The sequence below is a fragment of the Chaetura pelagica genome, unplaced genomic scaffold (assembly GCF_000747805.2).
Source record: "Chaetura pelagica isolate M959 unplaced genomic scaffold, ChaPel_1.0 scaffold652, whole genome shotgun sequence".
Classification (NCBI taxonomy): domain Eukaryota; kingdom Metazoa; phylum Chordata; class Aves; order Apodiformes; family Apodidae; genus Chaetura; species Chaetura pelagica.
This window is the reverse complement of record NW_009952476.1, coordinates 1-26,290: the sequence shown is the minus strand read 5'-3', so window position 1 is coordinate 26,290 and position 26,290 is coordinate 1. Positions and strand designations below refer to the sequence as shown.

The window sequence follows — 26,290 nt, the reverse complement described above, 5'->3', positions numbered from 1 at the left end:
TTTGAAGAAGCACCAGCTGTAAAATATCATGTGAGTGTTGCACGTCTTTGCAATGCTGAAATCTCTGAAGTGCCTGAGGTAAGGCTAAGGATGTGCCCTTTCAAATTATTCCTGTCAGGTATCGTAGAGATTCACACATCCAAAAATGCAGCTTGTTGCATTGACCAGTTCATCTGTGGGTTTTCATGTGCCACAGGGAGATCTAAGTTTAAAATGAAAATATAAGTGTTTCTTTATTGTGCATTATGAAACTTTAAAATTCTAATGTTTAACAGCAAAGATCTTTGGAAAAATAAGCATTAACCAAGTAAAAGTTTTACCTATGTTTAACATGTAAATATTAAGTTTCTGAGTCTCTTCAAAGTCTGTGTAATATCCCCAAGTACAAGTTACTCATTAACTGATTAAGATAAATTGAGTTTTCATTTGAAAATCTGATCTTCAAAATGAAGGAAAGAATGTTGCTCTCATTGATGGTCTTTTCCTCACTCGTAGTATTAGCAGAAACTATTGCTCAAAAGGTATTTCTATTTTCTTTTTTTTTAACAATATCTTCTTTGTTCATTTGGTGATCCAGTGGTATGGCTGTAGCTGATCAGTTAATGCAGTTAACTCCTCTAGTAACCACCATCTACGGAGCCTCAGGTGTATTGTGATGTGATTTTAGAGCTCTGGGTCTTTTTAAGGCCTTTTTGTTGTTTGTTTGGGCTGTTATCATGTAACTGTGACAGAAGAACATTTGCAGATGTGTCTGATCATGCTCTGAGGTTAATCTTAGGTGATGTATTGGGGTGACACAGCAGCTGCTTCAGAGTACCCTGAGGAGGTAAGACCATGGAAAAAGGCTGCCAGAAGCCTTCTGTAGAACAGCAACACAGATGTGAGCCTGTTAATTTTGTGTGGGGCTGCAGTTGCACCTGCAGGGACGTGTGTGAGTAAGCAGGTGGCCAGTCATGAACAATTCCCTAGCTCCAATTCTGGCTGGACCTCATAACACCTCATTCCTTCATCAGACTTTTCCAAAAATATAATCTTAAGAGAAAAAACTGAGTACTTCAGTTTCAGCCTGTTTATTTTATTTGCAGCCTGCTATTGAAATCTACAGCCTCCACGTGGACTGCAAAGTTACATCACGATTTGCCCACACCATCATCACCAGCAAAATTGTCAACCGAGCTAATGAGTCCAAAGAAGCAACCTTTGAAGTGGAGTTACCCAAGACAGCCTTCATCACCAACTTCTCCATGTAGGACAAGTCCTTACCTGTGGTGTGAAGGAGGCAGCTCTGGGGAGCTGGGGGGGTGTTTCATCTTTCTTCTCAGGAGGTGCTGACAAAAACCACAAAGATCTGAGCTCTGGAGGGTGTTGCACAAAATGCTCAGTGGGGCAAAATAGGAAGCAGCCAAAGAGAAAGAAGGTGCCTGGGGCCAGGGCAAGGTTGCCTCCTGCACAGGTTGGGTGACATACGTGCTCACTGGAGGTGTTTCTCCTGCTCCAGCCTCCCCAAGACCCCGCAACGAGGAGGCCTGTGATGTGGTGGTGGCTCCTGGCATTCTCCTGGATGGGGAGGGATATGGGAACCAAACGGCTTTCCCTGATTTCTTTCCTCAGCTCTTTTCTTCTAATATTAATTAATTTTTATGGAAACCAAACAGGTCCATCGATGGTAAAGTATACCCAGGAATCATAAAGGAGAAAGCTTCTGCTCAAAAGGAATATGATGTTGCAGTCTCACGCGGGCAGAGCGCTGGCCTTGTCAAGTACGTTGCTGTCCTGAGGAAGGCTGCTCCAATATTCTTCCTCAGCTTCTCATTTGGCTGGGGACAGGTTAAACCCTGGACCCAGCCACCTCTCAGCTGGGATAAATGTGAAAACCAGCCTTGGGTTCTTGTTGGGTGGTGTGTGTGTGTGTGTGTGTGTGTGTGTGTGTATTCACATATATGTATGTGGCATGCAATGGGCGTCAGTGGAAGGTGTCACCCTTTAGTGTTGTCCTGGGACTTGCTATCACATGGGAGCACTCTGTCAGGCTGGGATGATGGTCAGGTGTTGAGTCTGCTTCCCTGCAAATGCAAAGGACCATGGCACTTGAGCAGCCATTACGCTTTTAAGAGATGTTTAATATGCGCTTCCCATGTATATGGTCCCAGTTCTGCTTGATCCCAGTCTGAGACATGTAGAGGTTTCTGCTCCACTTCTCAGCTTGCACATGCAGCACCCAGGGCACGCTAATGTAATACTTGTGAGGTATATAATAGCACCTGCAATGTAAAAAATCTTCTCTACGATGAGTAAGATGTACTGCTACTCTTTATTTATTTATTTCATGTAGCCCTGTGGCCATTATTTAGCACACTTCATAAACAGTGGCCACCACAAGGAAACCCTCCCTGCAGGAGGTAAATCTCCGTTCTCCCCCCCAAGAATCACAGGCAGAAAACTGGAGCAGTTTCACGTGTCCATCAGCATTGCAGCCTCCAGCAAAGTCACTTTTGAGCTGACATACGAGGAACTGTTGAAGCGGCAGCTGGGGAAGTTCGAGCTGCTGATCAAGGTCCAACCAAAGCAGCTTGTTAAGCACTTCCAGGTGAGGAAGGGCTGGGCAGGGACCAGAGCAGTGGCTTTTTGGGGCATGTCCATGTTCCCTTTGAGATGCTGATACTGACTTCTTCTCCATTGTCAGATTGATGTGCACATCTTTGAGCCCCAAGGCATACGTTTCTTGGAGACAGACAGTACCTTCATCACTAATGAGTTATCTGAGGCACTCACCACAGTGCAGAGCGAAAAAAAGGTAAAGCACACCCTGCCAGATGTTACTGCCCGTGGCAGCTTTCAGTTATGTTTCTTTAAATCTTTTCTTCTGATTGCTTTGCAGGCTCATATTTTATTTAAGCCAACTGTAGATCAGCAGAAGGTAAATCCTGAACTTAATGAAACTCTTCTCAACGGTGACTTTATTGTGCGTTATGATGTCGAGAGAGGTGCCACTGCTGGTGATATACAGGTAAAGCAGAAACAGAAATAAAAATGTTTTCAGATCATACATACATCTGCATGGGAAATCAGCAAAACAGCAACATTAACTTAGAAACACCAAGAGTGACAGGAAAAGCTGCTTTCATTAATCCGGGGGCAGCAGGCACTGATGGTGATATTCAGTAAACCCCCAGAGATACCAGACACATTGCAAGAATGGATCATTCATTTTAAAAAAAATCAATTTTTCAAAATTTGTTTCAATACCAAATCTGTACTGCCACTTTATAGATGTCTCTCTACATTATTTTTCTTATTATTTTGGCTGATCTGAAGTGTACTTGTGCCTTCTTGTAAATGAAGTTTAGAGAAATGTGATTTATGTAACTATTAAAACAAGTGCTTGGCTCTATTTTAATGTTTGTGACAATTGAGGCATATCTGAAGAGAGAAGAAACTTAAAAATATTTATGGAGCATTGTATCCTAGGGAATAAAGTACATTATTTCCCATACCATTTAACTAATGAGGTATACATGGATGTGCTAAATGATGGCAGTCACAGTCAATGAGCAGAGATGTGCTCATAGATGATAATAAAGAGGTAAGGTAAAATGCATTCATAATACAGATATATCATACATATAGTACTGAGGCACATTATATATATATTTTATAGATATATTTAAACATACATACATATATATATATATGCTGTTCTCTCATAATTTGCTGTCTACAGATAGTCTTGCTTCCAGCTAGGAAATACATTTCTTTGATTTGGGCTTATCTGAAACAGAATGCTGAGCATGGACCCCTTTTTCTGCTATGCCAGAATGTTAAGATGCAATATTTATTTAGATGTAATTTTATACATGATTTCACACTTTATATTTCAGATTGTCAATGGGTATTTTGTGCATTACTTTGCACCTCGAGAAATGCCAGTGATTCCCAAAAATGTCATCTTTGTTATAGATGGAAGTGGCTCCATGGCAGGCAGAAAAATTGAACAGGTAACTTCCCTCAAAGTACTGACCTTGGCTTGCATCAGGCACACACCTCAGCCTTTTCAGGAAGTGACTGAATTTCACTTTGGAAACACATGCTGGCTTTATAGATGGCAAACATTTTGTACATAAAGAAATGCTTGCAGACATGTATGCACAGATGTAAGGTAGGGCTGTTCTCACAGGTATCAAACAGTAAGGCAGAGAGCACTTTTTCTATCTCTGCTCAAACATTTTGCTTTTCATTTTCTAATGAAGTTTAACAAATTAATTTTTTCGGTTACCTTTATGGATGACTGTGTTAGTAGCTTTGCTAGAGAGCAGGCAAACCCTCTACAGCCCCCACAAGTGGGTTTGGGTTTTTTTTGTCTGTAAGTGAAGTGAATCAGCTGTTTCTGATTGTCTACCATTGAGACTCAATAAGGGCACTAGGCTGCATCTTGAGCAGGGCTTATTGCACTGCAAGTCCAATCTGAGCTGTGGCAGAAAAGTAGAAATACTCAAAGTGATTGTTTTCTCCTTGGAACAGACCAGGGATGCCCTGTTGAAGATTTTGCAAGACCTTCGCCCCGAAGATCATTTCAGCTTTATCACCTTTAAAAGCAGAGTGATGGAGTGGAAGAGCAATTTGCTGCAAGCCACTCCAGAGAACCTGGCGAGTGCTGCAGGATTTGTGCGAACTCTTTCTGCTAGTGGAGGTACCAGGCACCACCTAGATGCTTGAAAAAACAAATATGTACCTGATATTAAATTGTTTAGAAAATTGCATTAATTAGTTAAATACTGCTGTGGAATCAGTGCTCACAAAATGTTTTTATGAGAGATGAGTGGGATAGAAAGGCTGGTTATGGGAGTGGACAATTTGGTGGCTACATTATGATATGGATGTGTATATATAGAGATGGTTACATCACACCTCTCAACCATCCAAGCCACAAAGGTGGCTTTAGAACAGAGATGGCTGGAAGATTTCGTGCTAGTACTTTTTTTTTTTTTTCCTACAGAAAAATGGCAATTTGCTCAACATTTGAAAGCAGTTGGCTGATTTTTTTAATATCAGGGTCCCCTTGTGAAAATAAAATGCATCCAAATTTATACTCTTCCAGAGTATAACTCTTTCACTCTACAGAAACAAAATGGTAGCAATAGACATGAAGCATTTCAGTTGTTGCATCTCTCAGTGTGCTTTGTTTCATTACTCTGTTTTAAGCTCATCTAAAAGACTGTTATCTCCCATTAATGTTATGCTGTTTTGTATTAACCTAAGTTTTCTTATCCTAGGTTATAACATCAGTAAAGCCCACCAGTGCCCAGCTCTTTTCTTTGACTTCTCAAGCAAGGCTAGGAGACATTTCTTAAACATAGGTTAACAGATGACAGTGTGCTTATTCAAGCACTTTTAAATGGCTCTAGACATGTTTGTATTTGGCCTGACGTGTGTGGAACGTGCTCCCAAAAGAATACTCCAGCACTGTCATTGCAATATAATACACCAAAATTAAGCCCATTAGGCTAAACCCCTAAGTCCCCATCTCTCTGAAGGATTAATTCCTGCAGAGAACTTCAAATGGCTCTGCAGAGCCTCGGCAGATGGAGTGTGCCAGTTTCTTCAGGTGATGGCCATTTCTGGTGAGTGCTGCCTGCTTCCTCCTGACAGGCACAGACATCAACGGGGCCCTGCTGACGGCGGTGAGTGTGCTGGAGAAAGCTGAGGAGCTGCCAGAACGGAGCGTCTCCATGATCATTCTGCTGACAGATGGCCAGCCCACTTCTGGTGGGTAAATACCAGCCTCAGACCTCTCTCTCCTTGACTTTTTTTCTTTTACACTTGCATCCCAGGTGTTGATAGACATGGTCTGTGTTTCAGAAGAATATTGGTATGAGCAGGTTTGGGCCATCGCTGGGTCTGTGTTGGAGAGAGGATGGTTATGAGAGGGCTCTGGCAAGCGCTGTAAGAAGGGATGGCAGAGCCTGCCCATGACCACATCCTTTAGCTGGGATCTGTTTTGCTAAATACCATTGGCTTCTCAGTTTATAAACTAGAGGGAACTGCTGGAGTTAATCCAGGCACAATTCAAACCTGAAAGTAAAATGCTTAGTGCCAAAACATCAACATACTACGTACGGTTTCATGCAAGAGGTATTGCTTATATTTCTTCACCCTCCTTGATCCAAACTTGAGATATTTCAAGGTGCCTTTTGTTTTGTATTCTTTTCTGTGTCTAGATCATTACTAGAGATCAGCTATGCTAGCACAAACCAGAGGCTTGAGATAAAAATTTTGGGCTAAACAAATAATAACTCTCAATGCAATGGCACAAACATCACTTGTTCTGAACAGGAGTTTGTATTTTGTGTGACACCAGCATCAGTCCAAGGACAGCAATATTAATTCAGCTGTAAGCCTCTAATAAGATTTATCTGCCTTTCAGACCATGGGATCTGCACTGCTTTTGGGTTGTTTTCTTTGTTTGGATTTTTTAAATAAAATTCAGCTCACATTGCTGCCAGCCACAGCGTGTCTCAGATTTCCTTGAGCACGTTGCACATCCACAAGCTGGCTAGAAATTTGCCTGGAGTTCCAGCCATATACATGCACTGTTACTGCATACACTGCCTTCCTTGGCAAAGCAGGCTGAAAGGGAAAAATCTGAGCTGCTCCCATGGTATTGCTACAGGCAGTGACAGTTCCTGTCCCAGAAATGCTGATGGAGAAGCTCTCCATACAAGGCCATCAGCAGTTCTTCAAAGGGGTAAGATAATCTTGCTGAGAGAGAAGCATGGCTGAGTTAATTTGCAGTTTGTCTGAATTACACCATTAACTGATCCATTCTTCTCTGAATTCACACACATAATTTTTATGGATGGTACTTGTCTTCCCAGTGCTTCATCAAGTGTTTCCATCTCTTGCACTGTTAACTCTTAGTGTGTGTCCCTTTTGTTCTAAAAAGCCTCCTCTGGCCCTCGTCATCTTGTAAAATATTTTGCACTCAGCCACGATGGCATGAGCAGAAGTTCGTAAAAGTCATTTAGAGGGAGAACCAGGCTCTGGCATGGTGGTGATTTCATCTCCAATGCAATTAATGGATTTCTGTCCCATATATTTTAATGTTTTATTCTTAATTGGTTTTAAAATACTTTAGGCAGTATTTTCCATTAAACCCACTGCTGTCTTTTTGTACTTCAAAAAAGCCAACGAAACAAGGGTATATTTTTGTTTCAATTACAGGTGAGAGGAATGTGGAAGTAATTCAAGAAAACATTCAGAAAGCAATCAATGGGAAATATGCTCTTTTCTGCCTTGGCTTCGGGTTTGATGTCAGTTATAAATTCCTGGAGAAAATGGCCCTGAGCAATGGAGGAATAGCACGTCGAATATATGAAAATGCTGATGCAGCCTTGCAGCTCCAGGTCAGGAATAAGGAATAGGGCAGATAAGCCATCTATCAGCTTTGGCTTATGTCTAGTCATAGCAGCAAACCCACAGATTTTCTGAGATGAAGGCTTGGGTTTGAATTCATCGGATAATTTTGGGGAGGGAGGAAGGGAAATTTGGTGAATCTGTGGGTTTGTGCTTCAACGTTGGCTTGGAGTGGGAGTTTTAGTCAAATCAGCTGCATCTAGACAAACCTGGAAAATCACACATTGCTCCTGCAAAAAGACAAAATGTCTGGAGGGGGTGATGGTAGAAAAACTTTCGTTCTCAGGTCTGATTTCAAACCACTTGCTGTACCACCATTGGAAGCCTTTTGTTTTGGTTTTCCTAAAAATCAGGAGGTAGTTTGAGGTGCCTACAGACAAACTGGCTCCATAGTACCACCAGCCTGGATTTTTCCTGCCCATCTAGTGGGGGGTTGTAGCTTTAGGGACATTCTCTTTTTTGGGAAGCCACTTCTAGCTGTTTTGGCTGGATGTGCACAGACTGCATTTGCTTAAAGCCAGTCCTGGTCCAGAAAGAGAGAGATGAATCCTCAGGACTAGTCAAGTTTAAACAATCAGATGTGAAATGTGACTAAAGCAAAACAAGTAAATGGATGGGATGGTGATAATGGGGATGCTGCTTGGGTTACTTGGATTACCTTAGGAAATACAGTTGATATGGCATGGCCAGCCTGACTGGAGAAGGTTTGCTGATCCATGGGAAGAAACAGGGTTTTTTTCTAGTTTGCGACAGTATTGCAGTGCTGACAAAAAGCTTTGCTCCCTTCTTTTTAAGGGAGATTTAGACATTCAACATATTGCTTTGTATAATTTTGCAGTCATTTGTGTGCTCTGTCTTCATCTCTTTAGGGCTTTTATCAAGAGGTGGCTACCCCAATATTAATGAAAATTGAAATGCAGTATCCAGAAAATGCTATTGAAGGATTAACCAAGAACAATTTCGAACTTTTTTTTGAAGGATCTGAAATTATAGTATCTGGAAAAATTAGCAATGACCTTGATCTTTTGCCAGTAGAAATTAAAGCTCAGACAGTAAGTATTTAGTTTACTAACTGTGAAAAACATAACTCCTTTCTGTTTTTTATGGTGCAACAGGCGACGTCAAGAAATTTTTTGTAATATATGTTCTAAAATATGTTTTCTACCTTTGGGCATTCAGCTGTTTTCCCATTTGAGGAAAATATTTGAGAATTCAAACAATTTCCCCCTTCTGAATTTGCTACAAAAGAAAAACTTTATATCCACAAATAAGCAAACAGCAATTTTAATCCCTTCAAAACCATAGTATTTTGGCCTTTCAAGATTTTTTAGGAAACTAGTCAGTATTTTTAGAATTAAGGAGGAAATCTGAATTATCTCAAAAATGTTGAAACAGAACAATTTCTTGACCTTCTTTTTTCAACATTGTTTCAAGTCCAGAGGTACACATCCAAAATACATGCTTCTTTGCTAGTTTGGAATTGCATCTTCCAATGGGAAAGGACAAAATTGAAGGACAAAAAGGACACTTTGGTACTGGAAGATGTTCTTTTAAGTCTAATCATGTGACTATAAAAGAAATGTGGAACTGTTCTTCTGATGGTCAGTTTTCTCCCACTGCAGCATACTAGTGACTTGACTCTTAAAGAAGAAGCAAATGTTGAAGAGAAGGAGCAAATATTTCAAAATCAGAGTTACATCTTTGGAAATTTCATAGAGAGACTGTGGGCTTATTTAACCATTCAACAGCTTCTGGAAAAGTCGTAAGTCATTTTATTGCTCTGCATTACAGATTTCTAACTTCTTAAAACACAGATTCCTTACTCACAAATTATATGATTGGAAAACATAAACAGAAAGATTTCCGGAGATTGTATTAAAAACATAGTGTACTAGAGAAACACTGTGTGAGAAACATGAGGTGCCTTTTAGTTTATGATAGCACTGATCATTACATATGCGTATATATATGTATATGCACATAGGAAAACATGAAGTATTCTTCATTGCATTACTATGAAATAGATTTTAATTATAGGTATTGTGTTGAGCTGTGTCTCCATGCATAAATATTGTCTGAAGATAAGTGAATGGCAATAGCTAGTAAAAAGAACAAAAAGTATGTCCATCAGACATTTCATAGAACATATATCTATTGTTTTTATGTATTTGAAGTATATATAGTCTCCAGTGTTGCAAACAACTAAGCATCTCCTTTTCAAGCTGAGTTATCCTAATAAGATTACTTACTCTTCAATAATAAAAAGTATCTGTTAAGACACAGCTAATATGAAAAGGAATCTGTAGTCTCTACACAATTAACACAGACTTGGAAGCCCCCTTCCTGGAAGTGTTCAAGGACAGATTGGATGGGGCTCTGAGCAACCTGGTTAGTGGGAGGTGTCCTTGCCCATGCAGAGGGGTACATCTAGATGATCTTGAAGTCCCTTCTAACCCAAACCATTCTGTGATTCTATGATGATTCTATGACTTTAGTATTTCAGCACAAGAAGAGGACCAGAAAAAGCTGGAGGCACAAGCCTTAGAGCTGTCTCTGCAGTACAGCTTTGTTACACCCCTCACTTCCATGGTGGTCACCAAACCTACTGGCCATCAGCAGATGGAGCTGGCCAACAAACCCACTGAAGCTGGTAAATGGGGCATTGAACAGCCCCTCTGAAATACGCTGCTGTTTTTGATGATTTGGTTTTGACATCCAGCATATCTTCATTTTATAGTGATGTGGCACAGTAATAAGCCACACCAGAGGGAGGAGTTCAGGGATTAGCTTCTTTTCAAACTAAAACACACAGGCTTTTTCTAAAAGGTGAAGTAGTGGAATGGGCATCCCTATTGAAATGGGAAATAATCTGTTTAATTCTGAACTTTTGATAGTTTAACAGTTGTTACTCAGCATTCCTCCCTCTGCAAAGGGATTCTGCACTTTGTAGCATTAAATTGGAAAATGAATGTGGGGGAGGAAATAATGCATGTGCTCTGGCTAGCTATCCTTTAATGCAAAAAGCTCATCACCTGAAGCCCAAGACCCACTTGTCCCCATTTTCTGGTTTACACATGGTAAAAGTAATTTCATGTCCAGTGTTTGACACTAACCTGTCCCTCTTCTTTGTGTTAGAGAATGAGAAGCTCCACAGTATTCCAGTAAGAGGTAAATGTTTTCTTCTTTTCCAATAGCATACTCCATAATATTCTCTAATAATACTAAAAAAAAATAGATTAAAAGAGCTCATGGTGGTTGCTTTATAGAGGGAAGTATCTGATATTTGGAAAAATATGTGAAACAAAACCTAAGCAATGACTGGGAAGGTCTGTGAAGGGTTTGGGTGGATAATACGGTCAAAGGGATAAAATCTTCCCTACAGAAAATCTCAAGAGCCAAAATTGTCTTTACTCATGAGGAAAAGTAGTTCCTCAGATCAACAGTGTTAGTGATGTTTTCTGCTTCTTCTTACCATCTGGAAAGCATCTGTTAAAAAATTAAGATCAAGATATTTTGGAATAACTTCTGAGGATTATTTCTTGTTTTGGTTTTATTTTTTTTCTCTCTGGAAAGAATAGATCTGTTTGAGTATTAATTTTAAACTTATGGCATTATTAACCTGATAATTCCAGCTGTGATAATACATTATTATAGCAATGCTTTCATAGGTGAAGAGCCCTACTTTGCTCTAGCTCTTTCACAGAAATGTATTGAGAGAAGTACAAAGCTGTCTCCCTCACTCAAGCTTGCCTGTTTCAAAGTGGTGTGGGGGAGTTTAAAAGCAGAAAACTCCCTGACCAGAATCATGGCCCAGCTCAGGAGACACACAGAGCTTGGTGCTGCAACAGCCCCACCACCCCACGTTGTCCCCATGCATGGCGTGGATGAAGCCCCCAGGCATCCACCAGGCAATTACATCCCTTTTTGCAAATCCCTTCCTCACAAATTTGTTAGTAGTTTTTGTCCATTTCCATCATTTGGCTGCAAATATTTTCCAGGGATCAGTGTTCATGTCCTGTGGACTTCATTACTGCAGATAGCTTACTTTGGGAAAGGAAGGCAAGTGCAGCTGGAGAATTACAGATTTGATGTTGAAACACTCCCATAAGGTATGTAATATGATCACAAATAAAACACAAATACTCTCTTTTCTTTCTCCAGCTCATATGAGACTGAGGAGTGGAGCTGCTGGTAAGTGCTCCTTCTTTGTTTTTATTCAGAATAATTTCATAAAGTTAATTTCATAGGTAGGTTCATAGCAACATTAATACATACAAGACAACGGGTAATGGGCGTAAGTTGCTCCTGGGGAGATTCCAGTTGCCACAAGAGGTAAATTTTTCACCATGAGGACAGCCAAACATTGGAATAGTCTCCCAAGGAAAGTGGTAGATTCCCTCACATTGGATAACTTCACAGGGTGCTGAGCCATCTCATATAGACTATAGTAGTACCTAGACAAGTTGACCAGATGATCCTTGAGGTCCCTTCCAACCTGGTATTCTATGATTCTGTGGATTCCCACTTGATATACAGTTTAGTTCGTATACGTACTTCAGCCCACAGGTATTTTATAAATGAACTATAAACTTTTGAAAACAATCTTGGTGCCTTTTCAGAAATAAAAACTTATTATACCTCTTGAAAATAAATATGAAAGATCTGGAAAAGCATATGTTAGTTACTCTGTAGCAGCTATCAAAACTTCAGCTCTAAATCCTCTTGCAGCTCAGGCTGAGCCTGCCCCAGTGGCACGGATGATCCCAAGTAAAATGGGCATTGGACTCTCTTTTTCCCACATAGGGACGTCTTGTTTTAAACAAGGCTCTCTGTAGAAGTCAGTGAAGAGCTCTGCTGAAAAGGTTCCATCTTAGTATTCTTCTTTGTTAATTAGACTTAGAGAAAAATGTTTCATTAAACTCTTCTTACTAATTTTAGTTATTTCAGCTGTCAGGCTAAGAGAAAAAATGAGAGTACAACCTGTTGGTAAGTAAGAGGTATGCTTGTCTCATTTTAATAAATAGTATAACTGTAATATACACTTTTTCATACTATAATGGTTTTTTCTGACTGCACCAGCTCTATGAAAACCCTTTACCTCTTCTTGCAAATCTTGGCTGCTTCTTTCCACATAAGTGAAAAATAGCCCCATATCCCATGAGAAAGCCTCTCTGGCTCAAGGGTATAATGACCCAAAATGCAGTACAACAGATCCTCACCCTCAGCTTTTTTAAGGGCTTAAATAAACTCTAAGTTTAAAAATCTGTTGTTTTCATTCATGTCAAGGTGTTCTAGCTGTGCTTTTCAATAATTATTGCTGTGTTGATTTCAATCCTTTTATTCTATAGAAGCTATAACTGATATTTTACTTATAAATTTATTAAGTCATTTTTACTATGCCTATCCCAAAGCTAGATTTTTCTTTGCATGCCAACATTGTTCTTCTGGCCTTTCAGCCACGGAATATCCACAGCTTATCTTGCAATTACCCCAACAAAATGAAATAATCTGCTTAAATACTGATGGAAAGGCACGACCCTCTGTTCACCTGCTGTCGGATCCAGAGCAAGGTGAGTGAGCCAGGTTGTCCCTGACACCAAGGAGAAGGAAAGGCACTTTGCTCTGTGAGAGCAGTTGGTGTCTTTGGGAATAACCTCGTCCATGAAGAGCCATAGCATACCTGCTGCCTCGTAGTGACCCAGGAGGCAGGGCTTAGTTTTTTCCTTGCTATGAGGCAATAGGAACTTTCACTCTGCAACAGCTGAGGGCAGTTCCGAAAGGTCTGATTGTGGGTCACCTTCTTCTCCTACTGGTGTCCCCTCCATGGCCTTTATGCTTTCCCCCTATACCCTTCAAGACTGCTGAGGATGCAGAGACCTTAAACCCTGCGGTCCCTACATGCTACCAGGAAGATGCACACTCTTAACACAGAGCAGTGTTTCCATGGTCCTGTACCCAAAGGAGCCATGGCCCCATAATCTACTCTGATTGTGGAGCAGAGAGACCTCTGTGAGAGGAGGTGGCAATGTGGGGTTTAACAGACTTTGGTGACCTCACTGCAGTTTTGAGGGGGATGTGGAGCTGAAATCCGGGGGTGCTGTGCATCCCAAAACTAGATCTGAGTCCCGTTAGCTGTTTCAGTATCAAAGCTGAAGCACTTTTATTAAGAACACTTGTCACAAAAGCCCAGTCGTTTGACAGATCTGTGTCAATGTTATTAAAGGACTCACTGTGACGGGGAAACTTGGGGACAAAACAAATCACTTTGTGCATTTTGAAATTACCTACATGAACCCCCCTGCACAAGTCCACATCTCCATGAATGAGATTGTCCTCAGCCACAATAACAAGAGCACTCGGATGCCATGGACAGAGTCAGCCACCTCCACTGTCCAGGGGTAAGAAACATCAGCCACCCTGTCCTTTCTCAAACTTGAAAATGTGAGTCATATTTATTTCATCCAGGCCTCCACTTTCACACATGCCTTTTGCTGCAAGTAAGTACTTCCAAATGTCCTTCTCTGGTGAGTAACTCAACACAAATGTAAGCAAGTACCTTCACAACCCCCCACTTCAGATACTGGGGAAAAAAAAAAAAGGGGTTGATTTAATTCTCCATGCCTATGTAAGAGAATAAAAACAACTGCAGCACCAGCCTGCCTTTCTGCTTCAACGTCAGAGGGAGAACATTTATCTTCCAAAGAAAAGGACCCACTGTGGCACGTAGCAGCCCCTGTGCCACCACTGTGCTGGCTGCCACCAGGCACTTAGTGTTCCTCCAGCTGCAGAGCGAGTGCTGCGCCGTGATGGCTTTGACATTTACTGTCTCTTTTATACAGCAGTTGGCTCCACACAGGCTGAAGTTTTCCTTCTCAGTTTCAACAATAACTCACATCTGGGCAGCTGACATGTTTTATGGGAAGGCATAAAGTGTTTGAATAGCTGTGTGTAACTAACTGCCCACTGTCAGAGAAAGGGTACTTTAAACATAGAGTTCCTTGGTTGGACTAATTAGAACAGGGTCCTTCACAGCCATAAGAGCGAGCTGCATGTAGCTAGTTCCACCAGAATAAACCTTCTTGGAGGATCTGATGTTGATTTGGGGCAGGCAGGACAGCAGCACTTCTAGACAATAACAGAAGTCCTCAAACAGCTGCTTTCAATTATCTTTGTAACCCAAACGGAGCCAAGAACATGCTGGATTTATGCCCCTCTCTGATTTGTTGTCTGCCAAGCAGAATGATCCTCCTGCTTCAGACCAGCACCCAGGCCCCCACAACCACAGCACTGTGCACACCAGGGTGTGTGGGCATGTTTTTGTCCTGATCTGCAAGGGAAAAAAAGTCAGTGGATGTTTGTGTTCTGCAAATCCACCTGCAGTCAGACTTAAATTAATGGGTTAGGAGAAAGGCAGGGTCTGAAAAACCTGTGAAATATCCAAGAAAAAATATTTGACTTGTTAATGAACTACACTGAATTATTTTATCTAGTGAATTATTTTATCTCGTCTACCCTTTCTCTCATTAAAATTATGAAATAGTCTCCCCTTCTTTTTTCCCCCGTCCAACTATTTCAAGTAATTTGGAATAATAAGATGTTTTCATCAGCAAAAACTTCTTCTCTGGTGTACTTGCATGTAACATGATATGTGAAAGATCTGTTGTGCAGCCTAGAAAGAAAAGATCTGCTACTTAGTATTTTCTAGCTTAAAAATAACCAACATATCATGAAAAATGCAGAGAGACAAAAGGCAAAAGTGGAATTATTTTAATTAATTAATGTCAGCTAGTTAAACACATACCTTGTCTTCATATGCTTCTCAGAAATAACCTCATAATTTACTTCCTAGGCTGAAAGTCTCAGTGGAAAAGGAAACAAGTGTCACAGCACTGTTGTCTGATACAGTCACAGTAAAAGTTTCCTTTATAAAGTTTCCAGATGGTTTCCTCGGGCTGTATTTCCTGAACACAGACCGTTTTTCTGACAAAGTCAGTGGAGTTCTGGGTATGTATCATTATGGATGGATGCAGCAAAGAGGGATGATCTTGTAACTAAGCTTCTTCACTGAGAATATCGTGGGGTTTTTTTCAGCCACATCATAAGCCCTTATTCAGATTTTACTTCCCTGGGTCCTGACAAGCGTCCATGAAAAGCAGCGGGCAGGGAAATCTAAAGAAATTTTACATTTAATTTATTCTTTTCAGACATGTCACATCACTTTCTATTCCTCTTTCTATTTCTCTGTGAAGAAGGGAGGTCTTACCCTGGAATCGTAACACAATGCTTTTCCACTCACCAGTGGTACAAGCCTAAATAGACTATTATGGGATTAGAAAAATGTTAAAATAAGACTAAAATAATAGCTGGACTTAACCTCAACAGTGTTGGGAATGACAGCAAATTCATTTGATGTCAAATAATAGGCTATAAATAATGGACATAAAATTTGTAAACAGTCAGGGTTAGAAAATAAAAGCCAGCTGGTCCTGAACATCTCAAGCCCAAAAATCCTGGCAGGACTACAGCTGAAGACGTTTCAAAAGCTTTGCAAATGGGGAGGCATGTTCTAAAAAAAATGGGGAGGCATATTCTATTTTCACCTCAAAAAAAGAGTGAAAACCCAGCAGAGCAAGGCTGAACCTCTCAGTGGAGGAGTGGTAGGGACAACAGGAGATCACAGCTGAAAAGTGGGGATTTTCTCAAGTAAGGGAGCCTCCAAATCTGGCCAGGTTTTTTTTGTTTTGTTTTCTTTCTGAGGTAGGTGGCTGCTTTCCAGGTGTTGTAGCTGCCAGAACGGCTAAATTTACAGCAATACTCAGAGGTTTTGTATTTTGAAATAATTTGCATGTCTGTTGCTTAGGTCAATTTTATTCAAAAGCACAATTTGAGAATAATTCCAACATCAATCAGAGAGCTGATGAAAGACTCCTGAATGTGTCTGGATCTGAGCACAAAGCCAACAGGTAACAGAGATGGGATAAGTGTGAATGGTGCACATGCTTTGAGATGCATTTTATCAGGTAATACCAGAGATCAAAAGAAATTACAGGAGTGTTCAGAAGAACACACCCCTTTGGTGTAAGTCTTAGGGACTCGTGCTTGATTTTCTCCCTAACAGCCAGAATTTGTTGCTTGTTAAGTGATGCTACAGGACTAAAGGCTCCTATTTCACAGAGAGTAGAAAACTATACTCTGGGGCTACTGTTTGTATAAAAGATGCCAAACAGAGTAAGATTCTGCTGTGTCATTTACATGGATAAGGGAGGGTTTTCCTCAGTTAGAATTACCATGAGAAAAAATGTTACACTTCTGTTGCTTTTAGGAAGTGTTTGTGATGTGAAAGAAATGCTGTAAGCATGCAGCTTATGCTCGCTGTCCCTCTGTGTCCCCACCACTGCTGTCTCCAGCTCTGGAAGCTCTGTCCTGCCCTTTTATTTTATCACAAAGTTTTCTTATTTTGATTTTATTTCAGGCAATACATGAAAGATTACAGGCTTGACTCAACCCGTGATTTTGTTTCCTGCTGGTCAATAGATTTAGTTCCCTAGAAAAAAGTATTCTGGGAAAGAAAACTATGCAGATGATGGTCTTCCAAGTATTTTTGATACTTCCCCTCATCAAGAAAACCACACAGTTAAAGTGTTTCCTGTTACTACAGAAAAATATCACAAATCTCAACATAATTATGCTTTTGAGATGAGAATGTGCCTGCTTGTTGTTTGTTACTTGAAAATGGTTTCTAATACTCAATGTGGCGACATTATTAAAGATTGATGTGAATGTATTAAATAAAATTGACCTTATCAGCTCACAATTTGGTATGGACACACAGACTTTGGTCTCTGAATAAAAATAAGTAGGCATCATCCAACCCAACAAATACGTCCTGCAAACAGTAATAGATTTCTGAAATGTCTACCCTCTCTATCCAGTTGCAAATTACTGTGTTCTTGAGCTACGTGTTTTGTAAAAAGAGGATGAAGTTTATCATTTTTGTAGTGCTCATAGTTTAGTTTAGTTTACTATTTCTTCCATTTTATTATTTCATGGGGAAAAGCAGTCTTCTTCTGTTACGATTTTTTTGGAGATCCTTCTCTAACAACCTCCTAAGCTGATGAAACTGGTAATGGGGCCAGCGCAGGGATGGCTGCAGTCCCCTTCACTGTTGCAAAGTTTCTGTGGCTCAGTTTCAAAAACCTCTGCAAAACAGATATTGGCTTGTTGTGAAACAGACCTGACTTGTTGCAAAAGGGAGCATTGCTACCCAGAAATTGAGCAGCCTTTTTGTTTTGGCACCATTTCATACAACATTTTGCAAACATTGGAAGATGTTCTACAAATAATGAAGAACTCAAAACAACATGTGGTGCAGGAAGGTAACGTTTCAGAGGAAATGTAGGGACAGAAGCTTCTGCCTGTGGAACGCAAGTTGTAGCTTTAGTCTTCAGGTTTTTTTCATATATTTTAATTCCAAAATAATTTTGAGTTTTAGAATTTCAATCCCTGTGTATCTTTGAACCGACAAATATGCCAGCATTGTAGAAGTTTAACAAAAATTGCTTTCTATCCTGTCAATAATATATAACTGGAAAAACCTTATTATTTTAAAGCAATGTACTAGAAAAGAAGCAATTCCTTGCCAAAGTCAGTAAGATAAAGCAAACTATGTAATGAGAAGCCTGTTTTTTAAAAAGAACTGTGTAGACATTATGCCAACATATGTTTGTGTGAATTGCTTGTACTTCCAAGTTGCAGACTTGGAGATGCAGATTTGACAAATTAAGTGGCAGACAATGTGGAATTTGTAAACTGGAACCACCAGATTGCTCACTTCACCACATCATAAACAGGCTTCCTAATTTGCCAAGCAGCTTATTATAAATGAGCTTGGTATTTGAGTTACATGCTGTTGATGATGGGTTTTATCAGTGGACTTACTGCAAATTAGAAATGCTTCACCTAGAGGGTGTGTACATGTTGCCTCCTCCTCCTGCCTGATAACTGCAGGGACAGCAAATAGCACTGACAGGGCAGCAATGAGGCTGGAGGGCATCTTTCACCTGGTCCCCTCTCTTTGACTGGGGTTTAGGTGTGCACAGACCAGTCTTGAGAGATGCTTTTCCAATCTATCTGCTAAAACCTGCAGTGCCCAAGGTTCCTCAAATGCCCAGGCAGCTGCTCCTCTGGTCATGGAATTGTCCCTTGCTGCAAAGCAGCAGATTCTGCTAACCTTAGCAGATAGGAAGAAAACCAGATGTCAGCCTTCCTCACAACTTTTTATGTAGCTGAGATTTTTCCACCCTTGTTCCACAAAGTCTCTGCAAAGCTTTTCCCATCCTCTGGACTGCATCCCATTTCTCTACACTGTTGAGGAGCTGTGCCCAGAGCCACACAGCGCACAGCCCCCAGCTGCCCTGGCTGATGGAGCCTTTTGGGTCTTGAGAGGTGCTTGCTGGTGTCCCCACAGGCATGTCCATCTTTCACAGCAGCAGCCCTGTGCTGCTTGTGTGTCTGGCTTCTGAGACTCCCAAATCCTCCCCATGGTATGTCTTCCCCTCTGCACATGTGCTTTCTGCTCCCTAAGTATGTTCCACTTCACTCTTTTTCACTTGAATTGTGTCTTAATTTGTTCTTTAGTCACTCTTCTCCTGACCTTTGCAAGCCCTGAAAGGAGTTCTGAGGGGCTTCTCCTGACTTTTGCAAGCCCTGAAGGGAGTTCTGAGAGGCTTCTGATTCCCTGCACTCCCTTCCCTTGCTCAAGAAGCTGCAGGAAGACACAGTAAATGAGTATTTTGCATTCTGTGATTTCTGATTTAGGTGCAGAACACACAGTGCACCTCACACTCTTTTAACTAGCATTGTACCAGTTAATGGTAAGAGTCACCTCTAGCTACTTCAGCAGTTATCTCCTCCCATGCAGGAATCCTGGAAGAATTATGTATTAAAAAGAGGATTTTCTCTCTCCAGCAGTGTCAATGGGAGTTTCTCAGGCTGCCTCTGAAGCCAAAGCAGACTGCAGCCCCTGGGGTCAACTTCTGGGTGACAATTCAGCCACAGCCAACAAGATTCCTGCCACCTCCAGAGATGTGCCTCATCCCTGTAAATTAAACAGGAAAGCTCTGGCTCCAGCCGTGCCCAGTATTGTCTTGTGCCTAAACTGCCAGCCAGGTAGGTTGAGACCTGCTCTCCACTGCTGAGGTAGTTTTGTTTTAACAGAGCAAGTGTGAACAGGACCAGTCCTGATGGGCAGGATCCAAAGTGGATCTTTGCTTTATTTTGTTTTCTAATTAATTACCTTAGAGTACAGACTCAGAATCATGTAAACATAACCTTACTAGTTTCAGTTTTCTGGTCTTCTCTTACACCTTCCTGTTTCTCTCTCTGCCTTCCACATCCTTCAGTAATCTGTCACCTTCTGTAGAAACCACTGTTTTCTTTCATAATTTTGTCTGAATACAGCAGGCAGAGATATCCAACCTCTGTGACACCCTCCTCCCCATAAGAAATTAATGCTTTTCTTCTTCTACAAAACTTCTGCTTTTAATAAAGGATTTGTTCCTGAAGAAGGCCTGTCTCTCTCTTAACAAGAAGTATATTTTTCCTCTATTTTTTTCTTCTTTGATTTTTCAATTGCATTTCTGTTCACCTCTACCTTTGTTCTTTCAATTTAACCCATCACATTTTATGCCATCTCTGTTTTTCCCATGACATCCCTGTTTCCTCATGTGTGTCTGTGTTCCAGTCACTCACATACTGACTTTTTCTCCTTGTGTATAGGATAATATATTTGTAACTAAATTTAAGGAATAGTAGGCAGATTTTCTACTTTGCCATGTGAAACCACAATTGCCTTGCTAAGGCTGATTTGAAAGAATACTCAAAGTAAATAAGAAGTCTGCTTTTTTTTGCTTCTTTTTTCTTTTTTTTTTCCTTTAGAACTCAAAGCTTAAAATTTCTTCCAGTACAAAATGAATATATAAATAAATGGGACATTTCTTGCCTTGAAATAAGTATATGAATGCTGTTGCAGGAACAGAAGGAGGAATTTTACTGGAAGACAGTAAGGCTTACACAAAAAAAAGATATTGTCCAAAATACAGCTACAGCTACTTAAATTTGTCTGCTGTTTGGAATGATGGTTTTTCATTAATTTATAAATATATGGGCATTCAAAAGTTAAGTTCAAATTAAAGTACTAATGCTAACAGTCACCTCAAGTGACAGCACTACACCAGCCCTCAGCACTGTGCAGTCAAGTGGTCAGGTGGTTTGAAGCACTATTGAATTATCCTGAAATATGTCCTGGTCTGTCAGCTGTCCCCTTGTGTTGAATTTGAAAATGCATCTGGTATCCTGGGCTTTGAGAAACCAGAATGAAAACACTGATAGCTGTTGGAATAACAGAACAAGGCATTAACTACTGATGTTTTTATTTAAACCAGTCCTGACATTCAGTTAATTGATTTTAAATTGGATACAATCTTCCTGTTTCATTTTACAAAGTAACATTCTAAGTCATAATTTTAAAACTAGCAAATTAATTCAGTAAAATGAGGATATATGAGGGGATGAGTGAGTGATATCTGTGTACACAAGCAGAATAGCTGTTTAGCACTTAAGATTTGATCAAATACGCAGTAAACCTCGCTGTGAAAATCTGTCAGACCTTGGCATTGCCAAACATGGTAAGCTTATGTATTTTTAATAGTCCTTAAACATAGAAAAATGCTATTCTTTCAGACAAACACCCTGCATAGCCATGAGTTTGGAGGAAGTTGTAGTTGTTTAAAACAGATTGGAAACGATATAGTCTGTATGAACACCATCTATCAGTCCAGCTCCATTGTTGTGAACAAACCAGCAAGGAATATCAACACCATGTCTAGGATCTGTTCTGTAATCCTTCTGCCAGCCCCTGGAAGGGAAAACACAATCATGGGAGCATTGAAGCAGAAACTGCACTACAACAAGGTAATCTTTGCTAAGGACTTAATTATTTTTTACCTTGTTACTATCAGCTCGTTGTTTTTAACAATCATTGTGGCATCTGGTTTCTTGGGATCAGATCCAGGATGAATTTCAAGGATGGTGAAGTCAATGGGGTGGAAAAACTGTCCTAAAAATAGAAGCCAAAATTACCACTTCTGGAATGCTGCACATATTAAAACAAACAAACAAAACAGAAATCCCAGAACTTCTACATTCCCATGCTGTTTTCCATGTCTCCTCAGGGTTTTCAATGGATATGCAAACACCAAGTTTGGTGTAAGGTTAAACATATACTATGGTATTATTTAGTTTTTATAAACCCGAATTCTGTGCACATGATCTGGATGTAAGGTCCAAGTTTTGAGTGCCCAGGAAGATTAACCTTTTCTAGATACCCTTCAAGATATCCACACTTTGTGTCTTGTCTGTTCAGTTGTATTTATTACATACTCTCAAATTCTTTAGTTTTTTAAAAACAAATAATGCACATGTTGATCTCTGACATTTTTTTATGTGATTATGCTCAGAACAAGGATGACATATAAGGAATTTTTTTACAATCCTGCCAGGATTAGCTTTCACACTTCCACTTTTGCCCTGCCAGGGTTGGTACAGGATAAAGCTGGTGCTTTGGGTGCTACAAAGCACAGATTTTAGATTACTTAGTGAATTACAGGGGCAAAGTCAGAGATGATGAGAGGGGCAATGAGATGTGTAAGTCAGTGACCTGTGTCACTCTGTACTCACAGGTCGTGGCATTTTGCAATTTTCTTGCTATTTGCAATTCATACCATAGCTGAACAACTTCTCTGTGAAGTCCTTTAGCCTGAGAAGACTGGAGCAGGAAACCATAAATAACATTCTATGCCTATTCTGCTCTCTTTCTGTTTGGTTGCAGCATTCTGCATGACACACAGACCTAAAGTGTACTGCCATGGATACCTCAAAGTACACAGTGAGACTGAGAAGTCTAAGTTCTCAGCAGTTCATTATTTTCCACAATGATTAAACTTATTGACTTAAAACAGATGTTTTCTGTCCTTACCTGATTTCCGAAGTGAAAACTGGAAGGGAAGAGAAAATGGCTGCTCTCTGTGCATTTTCCAACAGAGAATGCAGGCCACCAAACCCTCTGCACTGGCAGAAAATGGGATTCCATGGGATCAAAATTTTGATCCCTGAATTACCAACTTCGCCTTCTTCCAGAGTGAAAACTGATAGCTAACATGAGGAGAACCTTAGGCTCTACAAGGCATTCTGTGATTTTAATATATGCTACTAAATAAAAATACACCTTCACAACTTCTTTTCTTACAAGGATGCACTAATTGAGGTTTAGTAAATTTTGTCTGAGAAAACGTGTATTTTCTCAGAGTGCTTGTATTTGGGTGCTAAGATGAGAGATTAAGCCATCCAAGAGACTGAGAGAATAGTGTAGTAGGAAAAAAAAAATATCTGTAGATGGGATTTAGTAAGTTAAGGAGGCTTTAAAGATGCCAGTGAGGGCAATGGATGCTAGTGATTTCAGCAGCAGCAGAGGAATCTATAAAAAAAATTATGCATAAAGTCTGAATCCAGAGTATTTTATCAGAAATCTTAATAGAGTCAATCAATGTCACCTCAGTTCCCTCCATGATCTCAGTTCAGAAAGACCAGGCACAAGATTGTGTCTACAAATGACATAGCCTCATAAGGAAAGGCAAGCATGCAAACACCAAATGAAGTCATACCTAATAATCCATGGGTCTGCTCAGACAGCTTATCACTTTCCAATGTATACAGGCCTAGGAAGTCTTGGTGGAGAGGGTGTTTCTTCCATACTTGGTGCAGAACAATAACAAATGAGGCACCACTGTCCATTGTGAGCACCACATTTTTTTTTCTGTTAATTATCAAAGTAAAACTGAGGAAAAAATAAACATTTGACTTAGGGCATTGTGCTTCCCAGAGTTCAAAGCAATGAGAAGAAGCTTAAGAAGAAACATGTCCAACAAACAAACATGGCTTTACACATCGCTCAGTGTTCTTTAAAATAAAGGTTTTGCTGCCTAGTTTGATCCATATGAATCTCTGTGTGTTCACAGACAGCCCAAGACTCATGCTAAATGAAACTGTAAAAGGCCATCTTGCCTTTAAACTTTTCAGCAAGGTGTTTCTACCAAAACTCATCCTCTAAGAGTGTAATTAATCACAAATATGCTAGTAATTTGTACAGACAGCACCTCATGCTCAGTAATAAAAATGTTATTGACAAAACCACCACTTCCTAGCCTGGGTGCTGCCTGACACCTTTCCCTTCTGTTTTACAGAAAAGAGAACTTCTGAACTGACTAGGCTAGTGCCAGGATAAAGCAGATTTGCTTCAGAATGTGTTAGTGATGATATCAATGTGGCTGCCATAATAAAAGAATAATAAACATGCTGTGTGAATAACTTTTGCTCTGGTGCTCCTTTTCCTGCAGTGCCTTGAGAATGTAGTAATTTTGTTCCAGGTACACAGTGACAATGTAAATGAGGAGGAGAAGCTGCCCATTCCTTTTCTGAAGTTCGTTTTGCACAGGTATAAATTATTCTGTAATAGATTAATTTCATGAAAAACATACCTGCTGACAGGGCAAAAGGTACTTATTCTCTAAGTATCACAATTTCCGTTTCTTAAAATGGAGATTGTTGACAGCACATGATTATGTCTTTGTTTGAAAGAATATACTCTATGTCTGAACTTACCCTTTATGTATTTGTGAGATTCTGCAACTTTGAGCACAACACTAAATCTACTTTTACCCTAGTCATAGTAATAGAAAATAACGGGAAATTCTTTTCTTACTCAGAGGAATTTGAGTAATCATTGCAGTTATACAGCAAAGTAGAGGGCAGAATTGAGCAGAGACTTGGATTGGATTTTGTATATTCAGACAACAAATCTTAAAAGTGTGTTATTAATCAACACTATAAAATGTCTAGAAAGTAACAGAGGAGCCTGATACTCTTCCTGTAAGCCTTACCCTTCTTGTTGCAAGGTGACTGAGTCCAGCCAGGTGAAACTTGTTTTTTCCTTGCCATTCAGAATTGTGATCTCCTCAGGAGTTACTGTCAGTTTTAAATCCAGGTTCTTATTTGCAATGCCAAGTCTTCCAAAATATGTGTTTTGGATCTTTGCATCATTGTTTGGCCTCTTATCACCAATGAGTTCTCCATTGACTGTGATGCCTAATATAAAAAGGAAACATCAAGTATTGCTTAATGGATAGGACCTGATCAACTGATGTCAAGGAATGTCAAGGAAATTTAACAACTCAAGGAAACAAATTTGAGTTGAAAAATAGATTAGGATTACTTCTGCATGTTTGTGTCAAAGTAGAATAAAGCTCTGGGGGCTGTTCTGTGGATCTGCACAAAGACAAAAATTACTTTAGTCAGAAAAGTTTAATATTTCCTTGAGCACAAAGAGTCTGTGATGGGCACAAGTAGCCTGTGTGACATTGGTCTCTCTTCACGAGATATTCCAGGAATTGGCAACCTAAGGGTTACATTATTGCTTGTACTACTACTCACTGAGACAAATTATGTCTCTCAACTCTCTTTGTGATTTTTAAACAAAGCTTAAAAGTTCATTTTGCTCAAAAAACTTAAAACACAGTCATGGTAATGGTACCTTATCCCAGCTACCAGAACTCCTACTAACTTTGCTAGGAAAAAAGCTTATTCAGTATAAAAGAGGGAAATAGCCTTTAAACATAAGACATTTTGTTACATGTATCCTGATTTACTGCTTTTAAAAAAATATAAAAACTCACCTGTAACTGGGTCATTTATTAAATTTAACACAGCTCCTGGGTTTTCATTGATATTGAAACAAATGGCATCTTCTTTTTGTGGCACCGATATAATGAAGTGTGGATCTCCATCAACTGCAAAGGCCAATCATGGGTGTTTGTACAGAGGTTCAAAGCTCCATGTGAACACCTGCCATTTTGCCAATGGACCTGCTGATGCTGGCAACCAGCAGCAACTGTTCCCTGCACAAGCTGTGCATCCAGCTTAGTCCAACCCATCTTCCAAAGGAGAGGTGGAGTCCCACAGGAGCTGCTACCATCTCCCCAGAGTGAACTACATCCCTTTTCCCCCTCATCTTCCCAAGTTTTGTGACATGTATCCTGTGTCTCTTCACCACTGCAAAATTTGGCACATGGATTGTAGGTTCAGGGTGGGAACTTCTTAAGGGCTTATCTCTGAGGGCCATGAAAGTATTGCTGAGGGCAGGAAATGTTTGAAGAGGGAATAGACAGTTGCAAACACAAAGCCTAGCAATGGGAAGGAGGACTAAGAAAATCACCATATATAATCTCAGTGGCTTGATCTTTAAAAACCATTTAGAGATGTTTAAAGTAAATTAAAACACTAGCCCCTTGGAAATAATAAATGGCTGCTTTTGTGGAAGGGAATTATCTAAAAGATTCATAAGATTTGTGCAATTTAGTGTTAAATACCCTCTTCTGTTCTCCTTCCAAGCAGACACTACTAAAAATACTCACCACTAGTATACCAGATGGGGCTAGAAGCGGCGGTATATAGTAAAGCTGTAGTTGGAACAATTAAAGGAAAAAAAAATAAATTAGAAAAACTCACATAAAAATGGAATGTTTACACACTATCTGCACAGTACATGTAAGATATCAGGAAGTTAATATGCTAGGTAAATTACTAATTCCATCCTAGTTTTTAAAGCATATAGTCCATGGAATGACAGTTTGTGCACCTTTGAATGCAAGATTCAGGACAGAGACAGACTTCAATTGTAGTCTGAATTGCTTTGAGGGTTTCCACAAGCCCCAAGTAATGTATCTGTGAGACACAAGTGTCTCACTTAAGGACTAAGCTATCAGCAAGG

At 40.0% G+C, this 26,290-nt stretch overlaps 2 protein-coding genes across 2 annotated transcripts; one reads left to right on the top strand and one right to left on the bottom strand.

The window, feature by feature from the left end:
* Positions 1-446: 446 nt before the first annotated feature.
* ITIH4 (inter-alpha-trypsin inhibitor heavy chain family, member 4) lies at positions 447-16,958 on the top strand. The gene is made up of 19 exons (XM_010008608.1): positions 447-521; positions 1,086-1,246; positions 1,656-1,760; positions 2,425-2,587; positions 2,684-2,794; positions 2,879-3,007; positions 3,879-3,995; positions 4,519-4,687; positions 5,647-5,763; positions 7,219-7,400; positions 8,280-8,462; positions 9,033-9,172; positions 9,906-10,079; positions 12,305-12,396; positions 12,867-12,980; positions 13,634-13,808; positions 15,260-15,414; positions 16,271-16,373; positions 16,883-16,958. The coding sequence occupies exons 1-19, from the start codon at positions 447-449 to the stop codon at positions 16,956-16,958; spliced, it is 2,541 nt and encodes an 846-aa protein (XP_010006910.1).
* A 4,237-nt stretch (positions 16,959-21,195) lies between these two features.
* On the bottom strand, positions 21,196-25,310 carry LOC104398489 (inter-alpha-trypsin inhibitor heavy chain H3-like; the record flags this gene model as incomplete). The annotated part of the gene is made up of 5 exons (XM_010008607.1): positions 21,196-21,325; positions 21,415-21,526; positions 23,130-23,302; positions 24,405-24,609; positions 25,197-25,310. Coding segments are annotated over 5 exons (734 nt in total), but the record flags the coding sequence as incomplete, so codon positions are not given.
* Positions 25,311-26,290: the final 980 nt, after the last annotated feature.

Coding starts and splice junctions, on each gene's coding strand:
- ITIH4 (XM_010008608.1), top strand. CDS start 447: ATGAAGGAAAGAATGTTGCTCTCATTGATGGTCTTTTCCTCACTCGTA. Junction 13,809..15,259: donor GCCACCTCCACTGTCCAGGG/GTAAGAAACATC, acceptor TTTACTTCCTAG/GCTGAAAGTCTCAGTGGAAA. Junction 16,374..16,882: donor TCTGAGCACAAAGCCAACAG/GTAACAGAGATG, acceptor ATTTTATTTCAG/GCAATACATGAAAGATTACA.